General features: G+C 47.3%; 2 protein-coding genes and 3 non-coding genes across 6 annotated transcripts; 4 read left to right on the top strand and 1 right to left on the bottom strand.

Annotated features, from left to right (window-relative positions):
* Positions 1-296: 296 nt before the first annotated feature.
* Positions 297-3,725, bottom strand: LOC123063607 (dynein axonemal assembly factor 1 homolog). The gene is made up of 10 exons (XM_044487463.1): positions 3,439-3,725; positions 3,237-3,308; positions 2,677-2,769; positions 2,451-2,532; positions 2,293-2,349; positions 1,787-1,851; positions 1,581-1,676; positions 1,399-1,485; positions 1,240-1,320; positions 297-1,158 (listed from the first exon to the last, which is right to left on the bottom strand). The coding sequence occupies exons 1-10, from the start codon at positions 3,532-3,534 to the stop codon at positions 493-495; spliced, it is 1,395 nt and encodes a 464-aa protein (XP_044343398.1). The 5' UTR covers positions 3,535-3,725; the 3' UTR covers positions 297-492.
* LOC123063608 (vacuolar protein sorting-associated protein 55 homolog) lies at positions 3,606-5,963 on the top strand. Of its 2 annotated transcripts, none has more exons than XM_044487464.1 (5): positions 3,606-3,868; positions 4,556-4,607; positions 5,061-5,100; positions 5,195-5,279; positions 5,445-5,963. In XM_044487464.1, the coding sequence occupies exons 1-5, from the start codon at positions 3,708-3,710 to the stop codon at positions 5,626-5,628; spliced, it is 522 nt and encodes a 173-aa protein (XP_044343399.1). In that variant the 5' UTR covers positions 3,606-3,707; the 3' UTR covers positions 5,629-5,963. The 2 variants fall into 2 exon arrangements, with proteins under 2 accessions (XP_044343399.1, XP_044343400.1); XM_044487465.1 differs by lacking the exon at positions 3,606-3,868 and adding an exon at positions 4,190-4,474.
* Positions 5,964-6,632: 669 nt separating this feature from the next.
* TRNAL-UAG (transfer RNA leucine (anticodon UAG)) lies at positions 6,633-6,712 on the top strand. Its single transcript has one exon. It is a non-coding gene; the product is annotated as a tRNA-Leu (tRNA).
* A 4,943-nt stretch (positions 6,713-11,655) lies between these two features.
* Positions 11,656-11,735, top strand: TRNAL-UAG (transfer RNA leucine (anticodon UAG)). The gene has a single exon. It is a non-coding gene; the product is annotated as a tRNA-Leu (tRNA).
* A 2,199-nt stretch (positions 11,736-13,934) lies between these two features.
* Positions 13,935-14,014, top strand: TRNAL-UAG (transfer RNA leucine (anticodon UAG)). The gene has a single exon. It is a non-coding gene; the product is annotated as a tRNA-Leu (tRNA).
* Positions 14,015-19,998: the final 5,984 nt, after the last annotated feature.

Here is a 19,998-nt window from a genome sequence, read left to right on the forward strand (position 1 = left end):
GCCTCAAATAAGAATAATGGTTACTGGTTAGAATTGCGAGAATTTGTCAGCACGATAATCTCTGTATTTCCTAATTTTATTGCTGAGCAACGCTGTCACTGTAGTTTGCAGCCTTGCTAACTACTCCAGTTCCAGTTTATCTCTGTATATGTTAATGCTGAGCAACGCTGTCAAATTTCTCGCTAATCTCTGTAAACAACTAAAATAAGAACTATGTCAACAAAATTCTATAACTAGCGATATTTTTCATCATATCAAGTTTCATAAAATTATGAGTGGTCAAGCATGGAGTCCAATTATCATCGTCTCAAGTTTCACAAAATTCAAACAAACATTTTAAAGTTAGGTTACATATTTCAGGTGCAAAAGAACTGTCGAAAGAAATTCAGATGCTGCCTACAAGGGCTCTCATCGCAGCAGAGATCCTAGAACATGAGTTTACTAACACTACTCACTGGGCATACACATCGTCCGTCAAGCCACTAGGCACCACTAATCCCAGCCCGACAGTCCACCCGCACCCACCTCGGGCGCAGAGCACAACTGCTTAAGATCCGACGCGTCGATAGGGGTGCCCTTCGCCTTCTTCCTCTTCTTGGTGTGATCAATCACCAGGCCTCCGACAAATTTTCCATCCACAGCAGTTGCCTGGGTCTTGTCCTTCGGCATGGGCTCTGGGACACCGCCGTCTCCAGAAAACATCAACTCTGCAAACGACACTTCTGTGTCATCGATTCCTCCCGCATCTTTATCTCCTTTGTTGGCAGATTTCTTCTTCTTGGATTCCTTCTTGGCCTTTCCTTCGGTATCATCGAAAGAAGCCTTGTCATCCTTGCTTTTCGGTCTGCTGCTCTTGTCCTGCTCCGTGAATACCTTCTCCTTCTTCTTTTTCTTACTATCCGACAATGCGGATTTCACTGGGGCAGCAATGGTGGCAGCTGGAGGAGTATCTTTGGCAGCAGGTTCTTCAGGGCTCTGCACTTGTTGCTTTGACCGTTTCCTTTTCTCCTTCTTTTCCGTATTAGAATCGATGGGATCACGATCAGGCATCTCTTCATCCTTCTTCAGCTTACTCCCTTTCCCAGAGTTCTCATTCTGGGAAATGGCTTCTATGGGCTTTGCATTGAAAATGCGCAAGTTCGGCACAATTTTCATGACCTGAGAGAATACATATAAGTTACTCAAGAACGACAATTACAATACACTCTGGAATGAAGAGAAGTCACAGAGAGAGGTCACCTTTTTAGCTAGGGTGCCTTTCTCAGCAATAGGGTTTCCCTGCAAATTTAGGTTCCTCAAGTAGCGCAGTTCAGAAAGGACCTAGCAACCAAACCAATGGTTAAAACAATCTAAGCAAACCATGGTGTTGAACATGTGGGGACGAAATCAGATGCAAACCTTCAAATCTGACTCCCTCTCAATTAAGTTATTTCCCAAGTCAAGGTTCAAGATTTTGGTATTTTTGGCCAAGTCTGATGGAATTGTCTGCAAGTTACAGGTGCATAAGACCATGTTAACAAGAAACAATAGCAATTAATGCACAGGAGATGAATAAATAAAATTGCCCTTCATGTACACACAGTGATCTTATTGTGAGCAAGCCGAAGTTCCTTCAGTTCCACACATGCAGCAAGAGAAGATCCAATGCTTTCTATTTCACAGTGAGACATGGATATCTGGCGGAAGTTGTAACAATAAGACGATAGTCGAATACTGTTAGAAATGCTACATAACAGAGCCACCAAAGCATTTTTTTTTGCAGATTAAATAAATAAAGAATAAGTACCTTCTTTATAGACTTGGCATTGACCAAAGCATCACCAAAAGTAATAACTGGATTCTTAGAGAGAACTGTGGCAGAGCAAATATTCACAATTAACCAAGTTCAGGGAGACACTAAAGCATGAATCACAATTAACAAGTTCATGGATACAGAAAAGCATGAATGAATTGTACATAAATTCGTATTTAATTAATTTGAACTTTACTAAAGCAATATGAATTTCTTATACACATAAATTAGTTAGCATTTGCCATGCAACACTTCTTTGAGTTCCAACATGAACGCTACTCGCTACATGGAGTTATATACTGCATTTGACAAGGTTGGTATTTTGTACTTGCAGTTTATATAATAAAAGTTACTCTTGTTTACAACAGCCAGAATCGATTGATTCTTCATATTATTAGCAAGAACTGAGAAGTAAGATGACACCGTACAGGAAAAAAACATTGAAGGTATGCAGTCCTACAGTCCATTGTAATAAATAAGTGTTATATCAATATGCATACCAAGAGTATTCAACTGATGATGGGGATCAAGCTTGCAGATGGAAGTAATGTTGTTGTCTGCACAAACAATCACCAAGATCCAACATGAGTAAATCAAGTAAGCTAACAACAGGGAAAGATGAGCAGTTGAGAGTGTATAGCATTCATACACCACATACCGTTGAGAATCAAGGCTCCTAGGCTTGTCATCGATTTGACCTCATCGATTCTTGTCAATTTATTTTTGCCAGCATTTAGTACCTGCACAAGCAGGGATAAGAAAAACTCTCGAACATTATGGTTCATGAACTGGGCTAAAATTCTCCCCTAAAAAAGTAGCGAGCTAACATTCAATCCTGGATGGGTTCAATCAGATGGAAATGCAGGGCCAGGAAAGCTTCCCACCTGCAGCTTCGAGAGGACCTCGGCACCTTTCAAGCTGACAAGCTTGTTTTCAATAACCGAGAGCCACTTGAGATTGGTGCACGCGGACAAACCCTACAACATGTAAAAGAAATGACCGTAATAAGTCCCATGGAACAATAAGAAGATACACAGAGGCTCAAATGAACATAACAGCTAGTAGTGTTTAACAGTCCCATGGAACAGGCTGACCAGCTATCACCTATCATCATATTCCATAAGCCACAACCACTAGCTAAATCTCAATTTGAGCGCATCATCGAATTAGCTCTCTGTAGCATCATTTTACAGCTACAGTTGCTTCCCAGTTATCTACCATTGTTGGTCGCGACAATAAATTCAGACGGAAATGGTGGCAGCACGGATGCATTTCTTCCGACAGCAACTAGAACATATGACTTTCTGCGTATATCCAATCCAAAGGGGTGAAATGTCGGCAAGAATATATCTATCTATCTGTTTCTGTCGAGCAATCACATCAAGGGCAGTAGTAAATCTTTAGAGCGCGTGGCATTTGAGATTGAGCGTGAGGAAGGATGTACCTCGAGCGTGACGAGGCAGTTGTGGCCGAGGTCGAGGCGCTCCAGGTTCTTGAAGCTCCCCAGGCACGACACCTATCCGGCAGCCACGCACAGCGACGACAGAGAGATAGATGAGCAAAGCCGGCGAGCCACCGTTAAACTGACTGAAGCAGCCGGGACCGAGGCGGCCGGCGGGAGGCAGGGAGGATGAGGGCCCACTTACGTCGGTGAAGGAGCGGTGGGAGAGGTCGAGGAACGTGGCGAGGCAGCCGGCGGGCGCCGCCTCCCTCGCCGTCTGCTCCAGCGTCAGCCGCACCATGGCTGGCCTCCCTCCTCTTCGCCTCTCCGCCGCCGCCGCTGTTCCAAAAGCCCAAGCAAGCAAACCCCTTCAGCCCCGAGATCTCTTGCCCTAGCGCCCCAACCAAAGCCCACCAAGGCTTTCGGGGCGGGCCCGTCCCACCAAATCCGGCCGGGCCCACCTGCCAGCGCGAGATGGTATCGGCAGGTCGCTCGGTCGGTCAGAGGAGTTATTGGAGTCGGAGAGGAGAGGAAAGCAGGAGGAGGCGACAGGTGCTCGCCCGCCCCACCGCCGGGAAGACTCGCTCCGCCGCCCGCCGCCCGCCGCCCGCCGGAGATGGCGATGACCGTGGAAGGTAAGGGATCTCTCTTCCTGCCCCCGACCCAGCTCCTATTCCCCGGGTGATCGGGCCGAGCTCGCATTCGGGCTGCTGCGGCGGGGGGATCGGGCGGCTAGGGTTCTTGCTGGGGGCATGGGGTCGCGAATTGACGGGCCAGGGTGCGGGGGGATCCGATTGGTTGGTGCGGGTTGGTCGGAGCGCCGTGCTGCGCCGGCCGGGCGGCTCTGCGTAGGTAGGTAGCGTGGGCGAGGCTGGCACGGGGACAAAAATCAGTGCACGGCCTGATTTTGCCCAGTCAGATCAGTGCGCTTTCCTTAGGGGAAACGGGGTCAGCTGTGCTGCCAGGGACCTAGGTTTGCGTGGAACAGGGGCCGTGATGCGTCCACATCGTTTGCATCTTATCGATGGGCTTATCCATTCTCATGAATTAGTACGGTCCAGTTTCAGCATTTATATTAGGTTCTTGCACTCTGAGCAGTTCTTGATAATATCAATCTTTCTTATATCTTGCAAATTGCTTCAAGTGTTTGACGACTAACTTGTGTGTTCCTCGTCTGCTTTGCTTTCGTCCTTGCTGCTGGATGCTGCTGTCAACTTACTCTTGGCGTGTGTCTTCACAGTGTAAGTTCATTATTCTGCTTTCTCTTAACCATTGTTTTGCATTTGACAAGTGTGCCGTCTTATTAAAAATTTCTCTTACAGGCTCGCTGGACTTGCGTGTATGTTCTCCACGAGCGTTCTTTTGCAAATCCTGGTAAGCTATGTACATTCATGCCTAAAGCTCACTGAATCAGGTTTCTGAAAGATGGTACAGTGGCAGCAATTGTTTTACTCACTGTCAGTTTCCAGTAACTTTGAGGACAACCTGACAGATTGGTTTCAAGTTTTGTTTCTACAATTCACTTATGCCCAGTATTCTATTGTGTGATTGTGCCAAAGAGGCAAGGAATGTGCGGAAGAGTAATATTGTGACATAGTTGCTGGTCACTTCAGGGTTACTCTTGTTATTCAGTTAGGAGTCCCACATGCTAGAAAAATCATCTTAGAGTTGATGCACACAAAGATTGGTCTGATTGTATCGACATGCACAACTACTGTAGTAATTATTTTATATGGAGGTTATCGAGCAGCATCAGATTGCTATCCCTTCATTATTTGACCAAGTTGTTACTTCCGAATTCAATGACTATTTATTTTCTTGGTGCAGGCATGTGCTTTGTACAACAACTGGTGGCCTATGTTAGCAGGTGACTGCTAGTTTGTTATCCTCCTCAATCACTGTGAGCAAGTTCCTGTGGCTTTTCCACTGACGTTCTTGTGCATGCTTTTTCTGTTCTGCAGCACTCATGTATATCATTGTGCCAATGCCATGCCTGTTCTTTGGCGACGGATCCACACGGTTCTTGAGTAGCGGAGAGGGTGGAGCGTAAGTTCTAAATTGATGATTCTCTTTCCTTTGGAGAAGTAGTAAACTGAACATGTATATCAGCACAGCAGACATGATAGGCATTAGGCAATCACAACTTAGGATGCTGATCCACACATTTGCTACCATAACAGTTATAATCAGACAGGGCATCTCATTTTTCAGCTGGATGAAAGCCGCAAAGTTCTTGACCGGCATGTCTGCCATGGGAAGCCTCGCCATCCCGGCGATCCTGAGGCACGCTGGCCTGATCGAGACGGGGGCCATGTTCATCGAGTTCACCTCCTTCTTCATCCTGGTGTGCACGGTTCTGTGCTTCCACAGGGCTACCCTGGACGAGGAGTGGTAAAGGCTCGCGCAAGGCCACAAGGAGTGCCCGAGAGAAGAACGCCTGTTAGGATGTGGAAAAGAAATCCCTTGGTGGGAGGGAGCTAACGTGGAACTGTGTACAAAGAAGCGTGCTTCAAGCGCTTGACTACTGTATTTATGTATACGCGTACCCGAGATTCGGTAATCTAGTTGGTAATCTGTGCTGAACCGGTCGTGTGAAGCATATATGATTCGGCGCAGTTGATTGACGCAAAGCAGTCTTTCTATGGTCGGTTTGACACTTGTGCATTCAGAATCTGCACTTGCAGTATGGTACAAACTATTGGATGGAATGAAGTGACAATATTTTGTTTAGATGGTTGCACCTGAAGCCAAATTTGCTCAGTTATGTGTGCCTCAATTCTTTGGTTGTTTTTGTGTGATCTTCAGAGAACATTTTTTGGTGCAATCTTTGGAGAACTTTTTATTGTTGTTTGTGTGTGATCTCTAGATAACATATTTTGGTTGTTTGTGGGTGGTCTATAGAGAACTTGATAGAAGCAACGGTCTCTTGGATCCGTTGCCAACTCCACAAAACCTAGAATATACTTTTCTACTGCTAAAATAAGAAGCGCAAGATCAATTATTCAGAGGTCTCTCGTTGTCCATCAGTCCATCTGTTCGTAGTTACTCTCATCATTTGGAAAGCTCCCTGACACCAGGAAATTGTGTACTGCTCCCTCCGTCCAAAAGTAAGTGTTGGAACACTTATTTTGGAATGGAGGGAGTGCTGCATATTTTTTTTTTCTTTCGAAATGACAGATTCTCTGCCTTCATTAAGAAAAAAAGAGGGAGTACTACACATACATTATCACTACTCTGAGAAGTTGCCTGTTAGCATATGAATCATGGATAGGCCGAAATATCTATATGCTGGGACTCTGGAAGCTAAGACTGGTTTTTCACCCGGAAAATGTGTATACGTAACTCTACGAGTTGTGGTTGCCAACAATATATTTGCTAATACAGAAAACTAAACATCAAGACAGTTTGGCCGAGCGGTCTAAGGCGCCAGATTTAGGCTCTGGTCCGAAAGGGCGTGGGTTCAAACCCCACAGCTGTCATACTTTTTTGTCTTGTTTTATTTTCAACGTTCTTTTTCTCCTCTTGCAAATCCATGAATCGTGTAAAAATGCACTAATCATTTCTAGATTAGATCATGGAAATTCTTCAAGCCATAACCTTCCCATTCTGCCCACTTCCTACACTTTCAACCATTTTCATTTTTTGTCTTGTTTTGTTTTATTTTCAACGTTCTTTTTCTCCTCTTGTAAATCCATGAATCGTGTAAAAATGCACTAATCATTTCTAGATTAGATCATGGAAATTCTTCAAGCCATAACCTTCCCATTCTGCCCACTTCCTACACTTTCAACCATTTTCATTTGAATTTCCTTTTAGAAGAAAAAATATATTCCTAGAAATTTTTCATATCCCCAAATGTTAAACTTTTATCACATTTAGTACTATCCTCTCTTCCTCCCCCCCACCTCCTATTATACCGCAGGGCCTCTGGTAGTCACTATAAAGGTATAGTCTTTCATGAGCGCAGGGCTCTAGCAATGTTTCGAGTCACTAAGAGATGCTTAAGGAAGATTTCGCTGGAGCATAGTCTGGGACCGTGACGATCGCTAGTCTAGGAGTAAGAGCATCTTCAACCCCCCCCCCCCTCTACAATTCCCCCTATTTGTTCGGACAGACAGCTCAAACACAACCCAGGTAGAAAATGGCCACCCAACCAGACCACTATTTCCATCCCATATGTCGCCATATGTGGGATATATTTGGGACAACTTGGACATATGACCCAGATAGAAAATTGCCACCCAACCAAGGTTGTCTAGCACCTTCATTTCCAGCCCATATGTGGGATAGAGTTGAGACTGCCCAGACACACCTCCATTTCCAGCCCAGATTTAGGCTCAGGTCCGAAAGGGCGTGGGTTCAAACCCCACAGCTGTTATACTTTTTTGTCTTGTTTTGTTTTATTTTCAACGTTCTTTTTCTCCTCTTGCAAATCCATGAATCGTGTAAAAATGCACTAATCATTTCTAGATTAGATCATGGAAATTCTTCAAGCCATAACCTTCCCATTCTGCCCACTTCCTACACTTTCAACCATTTTCATTTTTTGTCTTGTTTTGTTTTATTTTCAAAGTTCTTTTTCTCCTCTTGTAAATCCATGAATCGTGTAAAAATGCACTAATCATTTCTAGATTAGATCATGGAAATTCTTCAAGCCATAACCTTCCCATTCTGCCCACTTCCTACACTTTCAACCATTTTCATTTGAATTTCCTTTTTAGAAGAAAAAATATATTCCTAGAAATTTTTCATATCCCCAAATGTTAAACTTTTATCACATTTAGTACTATCCTCTCTTCCTCCCCCCCACCTCCTATTATACCGCAGGGCCTCTGGTAGTCACTATAAAGGTATAGTCTTTCATGAGCGCAGGGCTCTAGCAATGTTTCGAGTCACTAAGAGATGCTTAAGGAAGATTTCGCTGGAGCATAGTCTGGGACCGTGACGATCGCTAGTCTAGGAGTAAGAGCATCTTCAACCCCCCCCCCCTCTACAATTCCCCCTATTTGTTCGGACAGACAGCTCAAACACAACCCAGGTAGAAAATGGCCACCCAACCAGACCACTATTTCCATCCCATATGTCGCCATATGTGGGATATATTTGGGACAACTTGGACATATGACCCAGATAGAAAATTGCCACCCAACCAAGGTTGTCTAGCACCTTCATTTCCAGCCCATATGTGGGATAGAGTTGAGACTGCCCAGACACACCTCCATTTCCAGCCCAGATTTAGGCTCAGGTCCGAAAGGGCGTGGGTTCAAACCCCACAGCTGTTATACTTTTTTGTCTTGTTTTGTTTTATTTTCAACGTTCTTTTTCTCCTCTTGTAAATCCATGAATCGTGTAAAAATGCACTAATCATTTCTAGATTAGATCATGGAAATTCTTCAAGCCATAACCTTCCCATTCTGCCCACTTCCTACACTTTCAACCATTTTCATTTTTTGTCTTGTTTTGTTTTATTTTCAAAGTTCTTTTTCTCCTCTTGTAAATCCATGAATCGTGTAAAAATGCACTAATCATTTCTAGATTAGATCATGGAAATTCTTCAAGCCATAACCTTCCCATTCTGCCCACTTCCTACACTTTCAACCATTTTCATTTGAATTTCCTTTTTAGAAGAAAAAATATATTCCTAGAAATTTTTCATATCCCCAAATGTTAAACTTTTATCACATTTAGTACTATCCTCTCTTCCTCCCCCCCACCTCCTATTATACCGCAGGGCCTCTGGTAGTCACTATAAAGGTATAGTCTTTCATGAGCGCAGGGCTCTAGCAATGTTTCGAGTCACTAAGAGATGCTTAAGGAAGATTTCGCTGGAGCATAGTCTGGGACCGTGACGATCGCTAGTCTAGGAGTAAGAGTATCTTCAACCCCCCCCCCCCCTCTACAATTCCCCCTATTTGTTCGGACAGACAGCTCAAACACAACCCAGGTAGAAAATGGCCACCCAACCAGACCGCTATTTCCATCCCATATGTCGCCATATGTGGGATATATTTGGGACAACTTGGACATATGACCCAGATAGAAAATTGCCACCCAACCAAGGTTGTCTAGCACCTTCATTTCCAGCCCATATGTGGGACAGAGTTGAGACTGCCCACACACACCTCCATTTCTAGCCCAGATTTAGGCTCAGGTCCGAAAGGGCGTGGGTTCAAACCCCACAGCTGTTATACTTTTTTGTCTTGTTTTGTTTTATTTTCAACGTTCTTTTTCTCCTCTTGTAAATCCATGAATCGTGTAAAAATGCACTAATCATTTCTAGATTAGATCATGGAAATTCTTCAAGCCATAACCTTCCCATTCTGCCCACTTCCTACACTTTCAACCATTTTCATTTTTTGTCTTGTTTGTTTTATTTCAACGTTCTTTTTCTCCTCTTGTAAATCCATGAATCGTGTAAAAATGCACTAATCATTTCTAGATTAGATCATGGAAATTCTTCAAGCCATAACCTTCCCATTCTGCCCACTTCCTACACTTTCAACCATTTTCATTTGAATTTCCTTTTTAGAAGAAAAAATATATTCCTAGAAATTTTTCATATCCCCAAATGTTAAACTTTTATCACATTTAGTACTATCCTCTCTTCCTCCCCCCCACCTCCTATTATACCGCAGGGCCTCTGGTAGTCACTATAAAGGTATAGTCTTTCATGAGCGCAGGGCTCTAGCAATGTTTCGAGTCACTAAGAGATGCTTAAGGAAGATTTCGCTGGAGCATAGTCTGGGACCGTGACGATCGCTAGTCTAGGAGTAAGAGCATCTTCAACCCCCCCCCCCTTCTACAATTCCCCCTATTTGTTCGGACAGACAGCTCAAACACAACCCAGGTAGAAAATGGCCACCCAACCAGACCGCTATTTCCATCCCATATGTCGCCATATGTGGGATATATTTGGGACAACTTGGACATATGACCCAGATAGAAAATTGCCACCCAACCAAGGTTGTCTAGCACCTTCATTTCCAGCCCATATGTGGGACAGAGTTGAGACTGCCCAGACACACCTCCATTTCCAGCCCATATGTGGGACAGATTTGAGACGGCCTAGACGCATCTGTCACGTCGGATTGGCCCACCCGACCCCACAAAACTTCACCCCTATCATCATCTTGGACCAAAACTTAGCTACTCTCATTGTCCGCTCCGCTTTCTCTCTACTCTGCCCCCGGTCATCTCCTTCCCTTTTCAGCCATCTCCGCCATTTCGAGCACCGGATCAAAGTTTGCCGGGTCCAGATCCAACCACAACATTGACTAGGAGTTTGCCGCTTGATCGAACGAGGAGCTAGCCCTCCGGCTCGCACTCCACCGGTCTCTAGTAGAGATCACAATGAGTACCCGAGAAGAACAACTGTTAGGATGTCGAAAGAAATCCCCTTGGTGGGAGGTAACATGGAACTGCATACAAAAGAAGCATGCTTCAGGGGCATAACTACTCTGTTTATGTATTATACAGAGACTCGAGATTCAGCAGTGTAGTGGCAATGCCATCTTCTTACATTAACGTCTTTTCTTGTCGGTGCTTTTCCTCGCATAATCTTTGCCTGAACTGCTTGTGTAAACATATAAATATAATCTAGTGTGTTGATGATAGATATCATTTTTATTTGATTGGTTGTCAGTTATGCATTCAGAATCTGCACTTGTAGGATGGTACTAAGAAGTGAATGGAATGAGGTGAGAAAGTTTTGTTTAGATCCTTCACTTGAGGTCAAATTTGCTCAGTTATGACTTATGTGTGCCTCCGTTTTGTTGTTGTGTGAGATCCCTAGTGAACATCTTCTGGTTGTCTGTGTGTCATCTCTAGAGACAGTTTTCTGGTTGTTTGTGTATGCTCTCTACAAAACTTGATACACGCAAAATTATCCTGCATACCTTGCCAACTCCTCAATAGAATATACACTCCGCATCTGCTACCTGTACTACCAACATAAAAAGCACAAGTTGCGGCCGATCTCGAGGGTCATAATTAACCATTTAAACCGCCTAAATCAGATGAGTCACATTGCTCTAATGATGTTGCAAATCACATCTATAGTTTCTAATCGGTTATCAATAATTTGGAAACCTCTCGTTGTCATTCAATCACATCAGTTTGTAGTCACCTTCATCATTTGGAGAGCTCCCCCACACACAGAAATTGTGATACTACACAAACATTATCACTAGTTTGAGAAGTTACCAGTTAGCATCTCATTTAATTGTTTCTTGCCCGGATAGACGCAAATATCTAGATACGGGAAGCAAGACACTTTTTTCGAGAGAAAAAAAAAGAAGGTACAGTGGGAATATTATTTCAGTTTCTTTAACGCTACAAGTTGCTCGCACACACAAAAAAAAAACACGCTACAAGTTGTAATTGGTATACAATATTTAACGTAATAGATCGAATTATTCATCAAGACAGTTTGGCCGAGTGGTCTAAGGCGCCAGATTTAGGCTCTGGTCCGAAAGGGCGTGGGTTCAAATCCCACAGCTGTCATACTTTTTGTTTATTTTATTTCCATCGTTCCTTTCCTTTTTCCGTTTTGGTAAGTCCCACAGATTTTGGAGTAGTCTCTCATAAAACTGCACTACTCACTTCTAGATTGGATCATGGAAATTCTTCATCTCATAACCTTCCTTTTCTGCCCACTTCTTTTACTTTCAATCATTTCATACGAATCACTTTTTTAGGGTATCACTTTTTAAAGAAGCAAATACATGTGCCCATATATTTTTAGATCAAATGAATACCAAATGGAAATTAAAATACACCACTCTGAAACTCATTTCTTCTAGCAAAAAAAAACATCTCTGAAAAAGACTTTTGAAACCCTGTTTGGACCAGACTAAGAAAGTGCCGTTACTTTCCTACCTCAACTCTTCTAAGGTCCTAGTTCCTAAACAAGTTAACAAAACATTGTCTCTTGCACCACATTCCCATATGAGCTAATTGTTTACCTTCGTCCCGCCTTTTGTTCTATCCATAGTGCCTTCGGTAGTCACTAAGAGGTGTCGTCTTTGGTGAGTATGGGTCTCTTCATTGTTTCGAGTCACTAAGAAGGGGGCTGTATGGTACTGTGAAGATAGCTAGTCTAGGAAGCATGTGTTGGGCATTAGTTGAGATATTAGGTATCATGAACACAAAAGGAGTGGCTTGAGGAGTCTCAATAGCCACAACTATGGCTATTGGTTGAGCTACATGAAGTCCTTCCTACAAGGTCAGGATTCATGGGAGGTCATTGCAAGCACTGATACAACTCTTTCAGGGAGTGTAGAAACATTATGGAAGTGGCACATCAAGGCGGGCAAGACTGTGTGTTGCTTTGAAAAACACGAGGGAGGACGGCCTACATTCGAGATGTGGCGACAACGGAGTGGCTAAGGAGAAACTGCAAAATTGTTCTCAAAGAAGAATGAGGCATGGCTCAATGTACCAAAAAATGAGCTTGTTGGTATCAACGCGACACTTCCAGTACTAGTTAGTACTTTACATAAGTAAAGCATATATGTTGTGTATCCTAGCTGCATGCCTGCATCCTGAAGAGAAGGTCGGTGGAGGATGAGAAGGATCATAAACCATGGCCGTGGTGGGAGGATAGCCGTCACAACCATCCTTAGCTGTAGAACTTATTGGCTAATTAGAAGGCGTTAGCCAAGGAGATTAACATAATCACCTTTATAGAGTGATATGAAGATGAGGTATTCTATATCAATAGGAAGAGGAGTCCACTAAGAGGATGAGAAGCAGTGAAGGAGAAATGGACAGGAGGTGAAATGTGGTGCCCAAAGGAGAACAACTACCCAGAGGGGCTCGAAGAAAAAAAAGGAAGAAGATTATTAGTAGCTGACAGATGAGAGAAAGAAGATATGTGAGTTCTTCAACTGTGCCAAGAAGGGTCACCTTGCTAGAGACTATTGGAGTCCAAAAAGCGCTCAAAAGGAAACATGGCTACTACGTCAGATGTCACAATAGGGAAATGCCCAATTGTTGAAGGTGGGATGCTAAGATGACAATATGCATGGAAGGTGGTGAAGTTTACTTTGTGAAATACCCGAGGGAGAGTGGGAATCAACAAACATGTGGCATTAGTCCAAAAGATACCAAATAAGAAGAAGAATGGGGCACAAAACTTTGCTTTCTTCATGGAGGTAAGCAACCAAGATCATGCCAGTGACTCTTCTGTACCAGGATAAGATAGAGATGGTTGATAGCCACCATCTTATTTTGGCTGCACTTGTGGGTCGGAGCGCCGTGGGGGACTGCAGCAGAGGTCGCCCTCTCACTCAGCAAAAATCCACGCCAGGACACATCATGCAAGATGTAGCAGGCGGGAATGCACCAGGCAGGAGGACGAGAATAAAATCGGCGCCTTCATGTGTGACCACAAAGAGGTTCAGTGTACTATTTCATCCGTCCCATAATATAAAAACATTCTTATAGTGTCAAAAATGCTTTTATATTATATAGGACAGAGTAGTAGAATATATTGCAACCATCAAAACAGCCCAAGTCAAATGACTCACGTTTCCCTGATGATTCGGTTATCAGTTTACTTGGAGACCGATCGTTGTCCATCAGTCCCATTACTCTGTAGTAGCTCTCATCATTTGGAAAGCTGTGTGGTAAACAAAAGGGATAAACAGAGTACTAATCTTGCTTCGAATATAGAGGAGAACATTTAAAATTAAGCACTGAGACAGTTTGGCCGAGTGGTCTAAGGCGCCAGATTTAGGCTCTGGTCCGAAAGGGCGTGGGTTCAAACCCCACAGCTGTCAAACTTTTTGTTTTATTTTTTTTATCGTTCTCCTTTTCTTTTCTGAGGTATTTTTTCATCATTTTCCAAGTCCAGGCATGGAGCAGCATTTTGTAAAACTGCACTAAATAATGCTTAGATCGGCTCGTGGAACTTCTTCAAAGACATCATTTCTTTCTACTTTTATTGGTACTAATAATTAATTAAGGAAAAAACTAAACTAGTGAATTTTTTATTAATTAATAGTCGACATTTTTCCAAACCTTTATTTTGGCACGTTCACCATATAGAACTTTTTTCTCCTGTACTTATCTGAGGTAGTACTCTCCCGTGCTTTTCACTCCCTTTTTGTTCTGATTGCCTCCGTCCTTCACCCTAGTTCCCGCCTCTTTTCGCTGGCCACCGCCACATAGACCCAATCAAGATGTTCGAAGTTCCGCCTGAGGCAGTGGCGGAGCCAGCTCATAAATGCAGCCCGGGCATGACTGAACTGTGACAGCGTGAGCTGCGACCTACCCAAAGAAATAAGTCTTCTAATCATAGATTATCAGTAGTGCTTAGTAGTAATTTTTTGGACTAGCCCGGGCAGCTGCCCGGGGTCGCCGGGAGGTGGCTCCGCCACTGGCCTGAGGCGAAGACAGAGGATCTAAAGGTGCTAGCCGCCCGTAGATCAACTCAGCGACACACACAACATGCACCACCGGCGGCGACCCATCAGGTGCCACTGTCGATGCACTCTACGGCCTGGCAAGAGTAGCTGCAGATGGCGTACTACTACGCCATCAATCAAGCAGTTCGGTCAGCAGTAGTCCCCGACCACCTCTGCACAACACGTGCCATGGAGCGTGGACCTCAACATGCCCATCCAGGATTAGGGAGCCATCGTAACTATGCCTGAGAAGTCACCAGGTGTTGCTTGCTAGGAGACGCTAAAATGATGATTTGAAGCACAATCTGTCGACATGGAGAAGAAGGCAAAGGTCGGACGAGGAGATCCAACCCTGACCACGCCGACGCCCAAAGCACCATCACAAGATCTTATTGTCGAGACTATCGACTCCATCCTGAGTTGATGTGTGGGCAACTGGGCATCAAGGTTTGACCCACCTCTGAAACCGGACAACTCGGACCTAGAAGTAGAATTGAGTAAATAGCGAAACACTACCACATTACGGGCTAGGTTTATGAAAAACTGCCACTTCTCTTAATTTTTCAAAGTGCCACCACAAATTTGGTTCGATGTTTCAAAAAACACTAGTGAATGAAGCGTTAACTTTTAACCATGATTATGACAATGCCGACCCACCCATCAGGTCTGATGTGGCAACACTGTTATCTTTGACTATAAGGTTGACCTTTATGACAAGTGGAGCCTACATGTGGGACCTCGTATGTTTTCCAAAAAAGCAATCGGGTCCCCATATTTTTTCCAAAAAATAAAAAGCAGTCGGGTCCTACTTCGCCCGCCGCATATTGTGTGTATTGGACCCGCCTCCTAGTTTCTTGTATAGTTGAGGTCTGTGGTCCATCTTTATACATCATATATACGTGTCTATGCACGAGAGAAATACATTGTGCAATTCATATATTCTACATGATATTAGTTTCCGGGTTCTAACCCTAGCCTTCCACCGCCGCCGCCGCGTGTCTCCTCCGCGCCGCCGCTGCCGCCGCCGCCCCTCTCTCTCCCTACCAATCGCTTCGATGATGGCCTCCGCACTGTCGCCGCCTCCACCACCGCGGTCTCCGCCTGCCCCGGCCGCCGCTTCGGCCTCTGACCCAGCCGCCGCCGCTCACTACGGCGCTGCCCCTCCGCCTCCGCATGGATACGGGGCTTCTGTGTCCTGGTTGGGTCACCAGTCAGCGGGTCAAAATCCGTCCGTGGAGCAGCCAACGGGCCAGCCTTGTTTTGCCTCGCTGCCCTTGCAAGGCTACGCGTACGGCCATGCGAACGACGCCATGCAAAGCCAGCCAATGGATCAGCCTTGTTTTGCCTCGCTGCCCTTGCATGGCTATGCGTACGGCCATGCGTACGGCGCCGTGCAAGGCGCATCGCTCGCGATGCCATCAGGCGTGCCGCCCGCGATGCCATCAGGCGCGCCGCCTGATGCACTCGCCCGCGACTGCCAACCGCATCGCCGACCGCATTGCTGCTGCTGCCCAACCGCGTCGACCGTGCCGACCGCTGCCGTCGGACCAGAGATGGCGTCCGCCGGCTCGTCCGCCGCCGTCTCTGCCATCCCGCCGCCGGTGCCCTCTGGCGCGGCTCCGCCACCGGCCCCATTGTCGTACGGGGCGGCCGCCACCTACGACGCGCTCGTTCCCACGTATGGGGCATACGGGGCTCCGCCCACTTCCACGTCCGGGTCTCCACCAGTGTACGGGGCTCCACCAGCGTACGAGTCTTCCGAGTAATGGTGGGGGTCGTCAGCGGGCCACTCGCTACCCGCGGTCCCCTCGGTGCATCACGCGTACTACGCGGCTCCGCAGCCGTACGGCGAGTATCCACCACCGCAGCTGAGCGGCGGTTACGGCTTTCCCATGGCGTCTTTGCCCTCCTCGCCGGCCTTGCCGCCGGTGCCTTGGGACCTGGTGCTCCTCACCGGGCTGCATGCCGCTCCTACGCCGAACAACTACACTGGAGTTGGTGCTTGGTACATGGACTCTAGTGCCACGGCTCACATGTTTGCCCATCCTGATAACCTTGCCTCCTTCACTCCTGTCTCTACCGACCGCCGTATCATTGTCGGCGACGGTTCCACACTTTCTATCACACATGTTGGGCACACTTCTTTTCCTTCTACTTCTACGTCTTTATCTTTGTCTAACATACTTGTGTCTCCTCACCTTATTAAGAATCTTATCTCCGTTCGTTGTTTCACTCGTGACAATCCTGTCACTGTTGAATTTGATGAGCTTGGTTTTTGTGTCAAGGACGCTCAAACCAGGATGATACTCCATCGATGTGATAGCCCCAACGAGCTCTATCCGGTGCATTCGCCCTCATCCACCACCACCGCACCGGTCGCTCTCTCTGCTGGAGTTGATCTCTGGCACGCTCGCTTGGGTCACCCAACCCTGTCACACTTCGTCATATTCTTAGGAGTTTCAGTTTCAGTTGTCATAAGATTGAGGATCACACCTGTCATGCCTGTCGTGTTGGCAAACATGTTCGCCTCCCGTTCAATAACTCCACCAACATAGCTTCTTTTCCTTTTCAGTTGATCCATAGCGATGTGTGGACCTCTCCGGTTCCTAGTAATTCGGGGTATTTATATTATCTGGTTATCCTTAATGATTATTCTCATTATGTGTGGACTTTTCCTTTGCGCAGAAAGTCGGATGCACTCTCCATTTTGACAGCTTTTTACTCCTATGTCAGCACACAGTTTGGGCGTCCCATCCTTACTCTTCTGACTGACAATGGAAAAGAGTTCGACAACCTTACTTTCCGCACTTTTCTATCGCACCACGGCACAATTTTTCGTCTCACATGCCCGTATACTTCACAGCAGAACGGTTGAGCCGAACGTGTCCTTCGCACTCTGAACGACTGTGTTCACACACTCCTGTTCCATGCTAATGTGCCGCCTCATTTCTGGCCGGACGCACTCGCCACTGCTTCTCTTCTCCTTAACCTTCGCCCTTGCCGCCCACGGTGGAACTATGCACCTCACCATCTTCTCTTCGGTACGCCCCCATCTTATGATGGCTTGCGTATTTTCGGGTGCCTTTGCTATCCTAGCATTGCCGACTCCGCTCCTCACAAACTCGCACCTTGTTCTGTCGCTTGCATCTTCATCGGCTACCCCTCCAACTCCAAGGGATATCGGTGCTACGATCCCGTCTCCCACCGTGTGTTTACTTCCCGCCACGTTTACTTTGATGGGCATCTGTTTCCGTTTCACCAGGTATCCCCGGCTGTTCCTCCCGCCACCGGTGACGCGGGCTCCTCGACGCCTCTCCCAGGGCGCTCGCGCGCCTCTCTTTGGCCCGCCCTTGGCTTTGAGGCGCGCCCCCCGCATGCGGCGCCTCCTACAGCCGCGGCGCTGGCGCCCCCGACGTTGGCGCCCGCGGCACCCGCGCCCCCCCGGCGCCCCTGGTGCCCGCGGCCCCCTCGATGCCCCCGGCGCCCACGACGTTGGCGCCCGTGGCCCCCCCCCCCCCGGCGCCCCCGGTGCCCGTGGCCCCCCCGGCACCCCCAGGGCCCACGACCCCCTCGGCGCCTGTGGCCGGTCCGGTCACCCGCGCCCGTACGGGCGTTTTCCGCCCGAGCTCGCGCTACGCCTCGGATGACTACGTCCATGCGGCGTCCACCTCTGAGCCATCGTCGTTGCCATCCTCCGTTCGAGCCGCTCTTCGTGACCCGCTCTGGATGGTTGCGATGCAAGAGGAGTTTGATGCCGTGTTGCGCAACCGGACGTGGCAGCTTGTTCCCCGTCCCCGGCACGCCAACGTGATTACCGGGAAGTGGGTCTTTAAACACAAGCTCCGTCCTGATGGTACCCTTGATCGCTATAAAGCGCGCTGGGTTATTCGTGGCTTCCGACAGCGTGCTAGCATCGACTTCATTGACACCTTCGCTCCGGTCGTCAAGCCCAGCACGATACACACGGTTCTCCACCTTGCGGTCTCCCGTGCTTGGCCGGTGCACCAGATGGACGTCTCCAACGCCTTCCTCCATGGTCACCTCGAGGAGCAGGTCTTCTGCCAGCAGCCCACCGGATTTGTTGACCCGACGCTTCCCGACCACGTGTGCCTGCTTTCACGGTCCTTGTAAGGACTCAAGCAGGCTCCGCGCGCTTGGTACCAGCGCATCACGGCGTTTCTCCACCAGCTCGGGTTTCGCTCTACCCGCTCGGACGCCTCGCTCTTCGTCTATCATCAGGGCTCTGACACGACCTACTTGCTGCTCTATGTCGACGACATCATCTTGACGGCATGTACGGCTGGTCTCCTTAGTCAGCTCACAGCTCGTCTTCGCGCTGAGTTCGCCATTAAGGACTTGGGTCCTTTGCACTACTTTCTCGGGGTCGAGGTGGTGCGCCGTCCGGATGGCTTCTTCCTTCATCAACGGAAGTACGCTCACGAGCTCCTGGAGCGCGCTGGCATGCTTAACTGCAAGCCCGCCGCTACGCCTGTTGATACGAAGGCCAAACTTTCTGCCACGGATGGTTCTCCTGCTTCGGATGCTGCTTTCTATCGGTCTATCGTTGGTACTCTCCAGTACCTCACTCTGACTCGACTGGAGATCCAGTATGCCGTGCAGCAGGTGTGTCTTCATATGCATGCTCCTCGAGACGTTCACTGGGCTGCCGTCAAGCGGATTCTCCGCTATATCTGTGGCACTATGGATCTTGGCGTCACGCTTCACGCCTCTGTCGACACCGCCCTCACCGCCTACTCCGATGCAGACTGGGCGGGCTGCCCTGACACTCGTCGCTCCACTTCGGGCTATTGTGTCTACCTTGGACCCTCACTCATCTCGTGGTCGTCCAAGCGGCAGCCTACGGTCTCTCGCTCCAGCGTTGAGGCTGAGTATCGCGCGGTGGCCAACGCCGTCGCCGAGTGTTCGTGGCTTTGCCAGCTGCTTCAAGAGCTCTCTTGCCCCGTTGACCGTGCCACGATGGTCTACTGCGACAACGTCTCGGCGGTCTACCTCTCCGCTAACCCGGTGCATCATCGACGGACCAAGCATATTGAGTTGGATATTCATTTTGTTCGGAAACAGGTGGCCCTTGGCCATATTCGTGTTTTACATGTCCCTACTTCCCAACAATTTGCAGATATCATGACCAAGGGCTTGCCTACGGCGTCATTTGAGGAGTTCCGGTCCAGTCTTTGCGTCAGCCGCGGTGCCGCTTCGACTGCGGGGGGTGTTGAGTATATATGTTATGTGCATATTGTGTATTGGGCCCGCCTCCTAGTTCCTTGTATAGTTGAGGTCCGTGGCCCAGCTTTGTACATCATATATACGTGTCTATGCACGAGAGCAATACATTGTGC

Source organism: Triticum aestivum, chromosome 3A (assembly GCF_018294505.1).
Source record: "Triticum aestivum cultivar Chinese Spring chromosome 3A, IWGSC CS RefSeq v2.1, whole genome shotgun sequence".
NCBI classification, from domain to species: Eukaryota; Viridiplantae; Streptophyta; class Magnoliopsida; order Poales; family Poaceae; genus Triticum; species Triticum aestivum.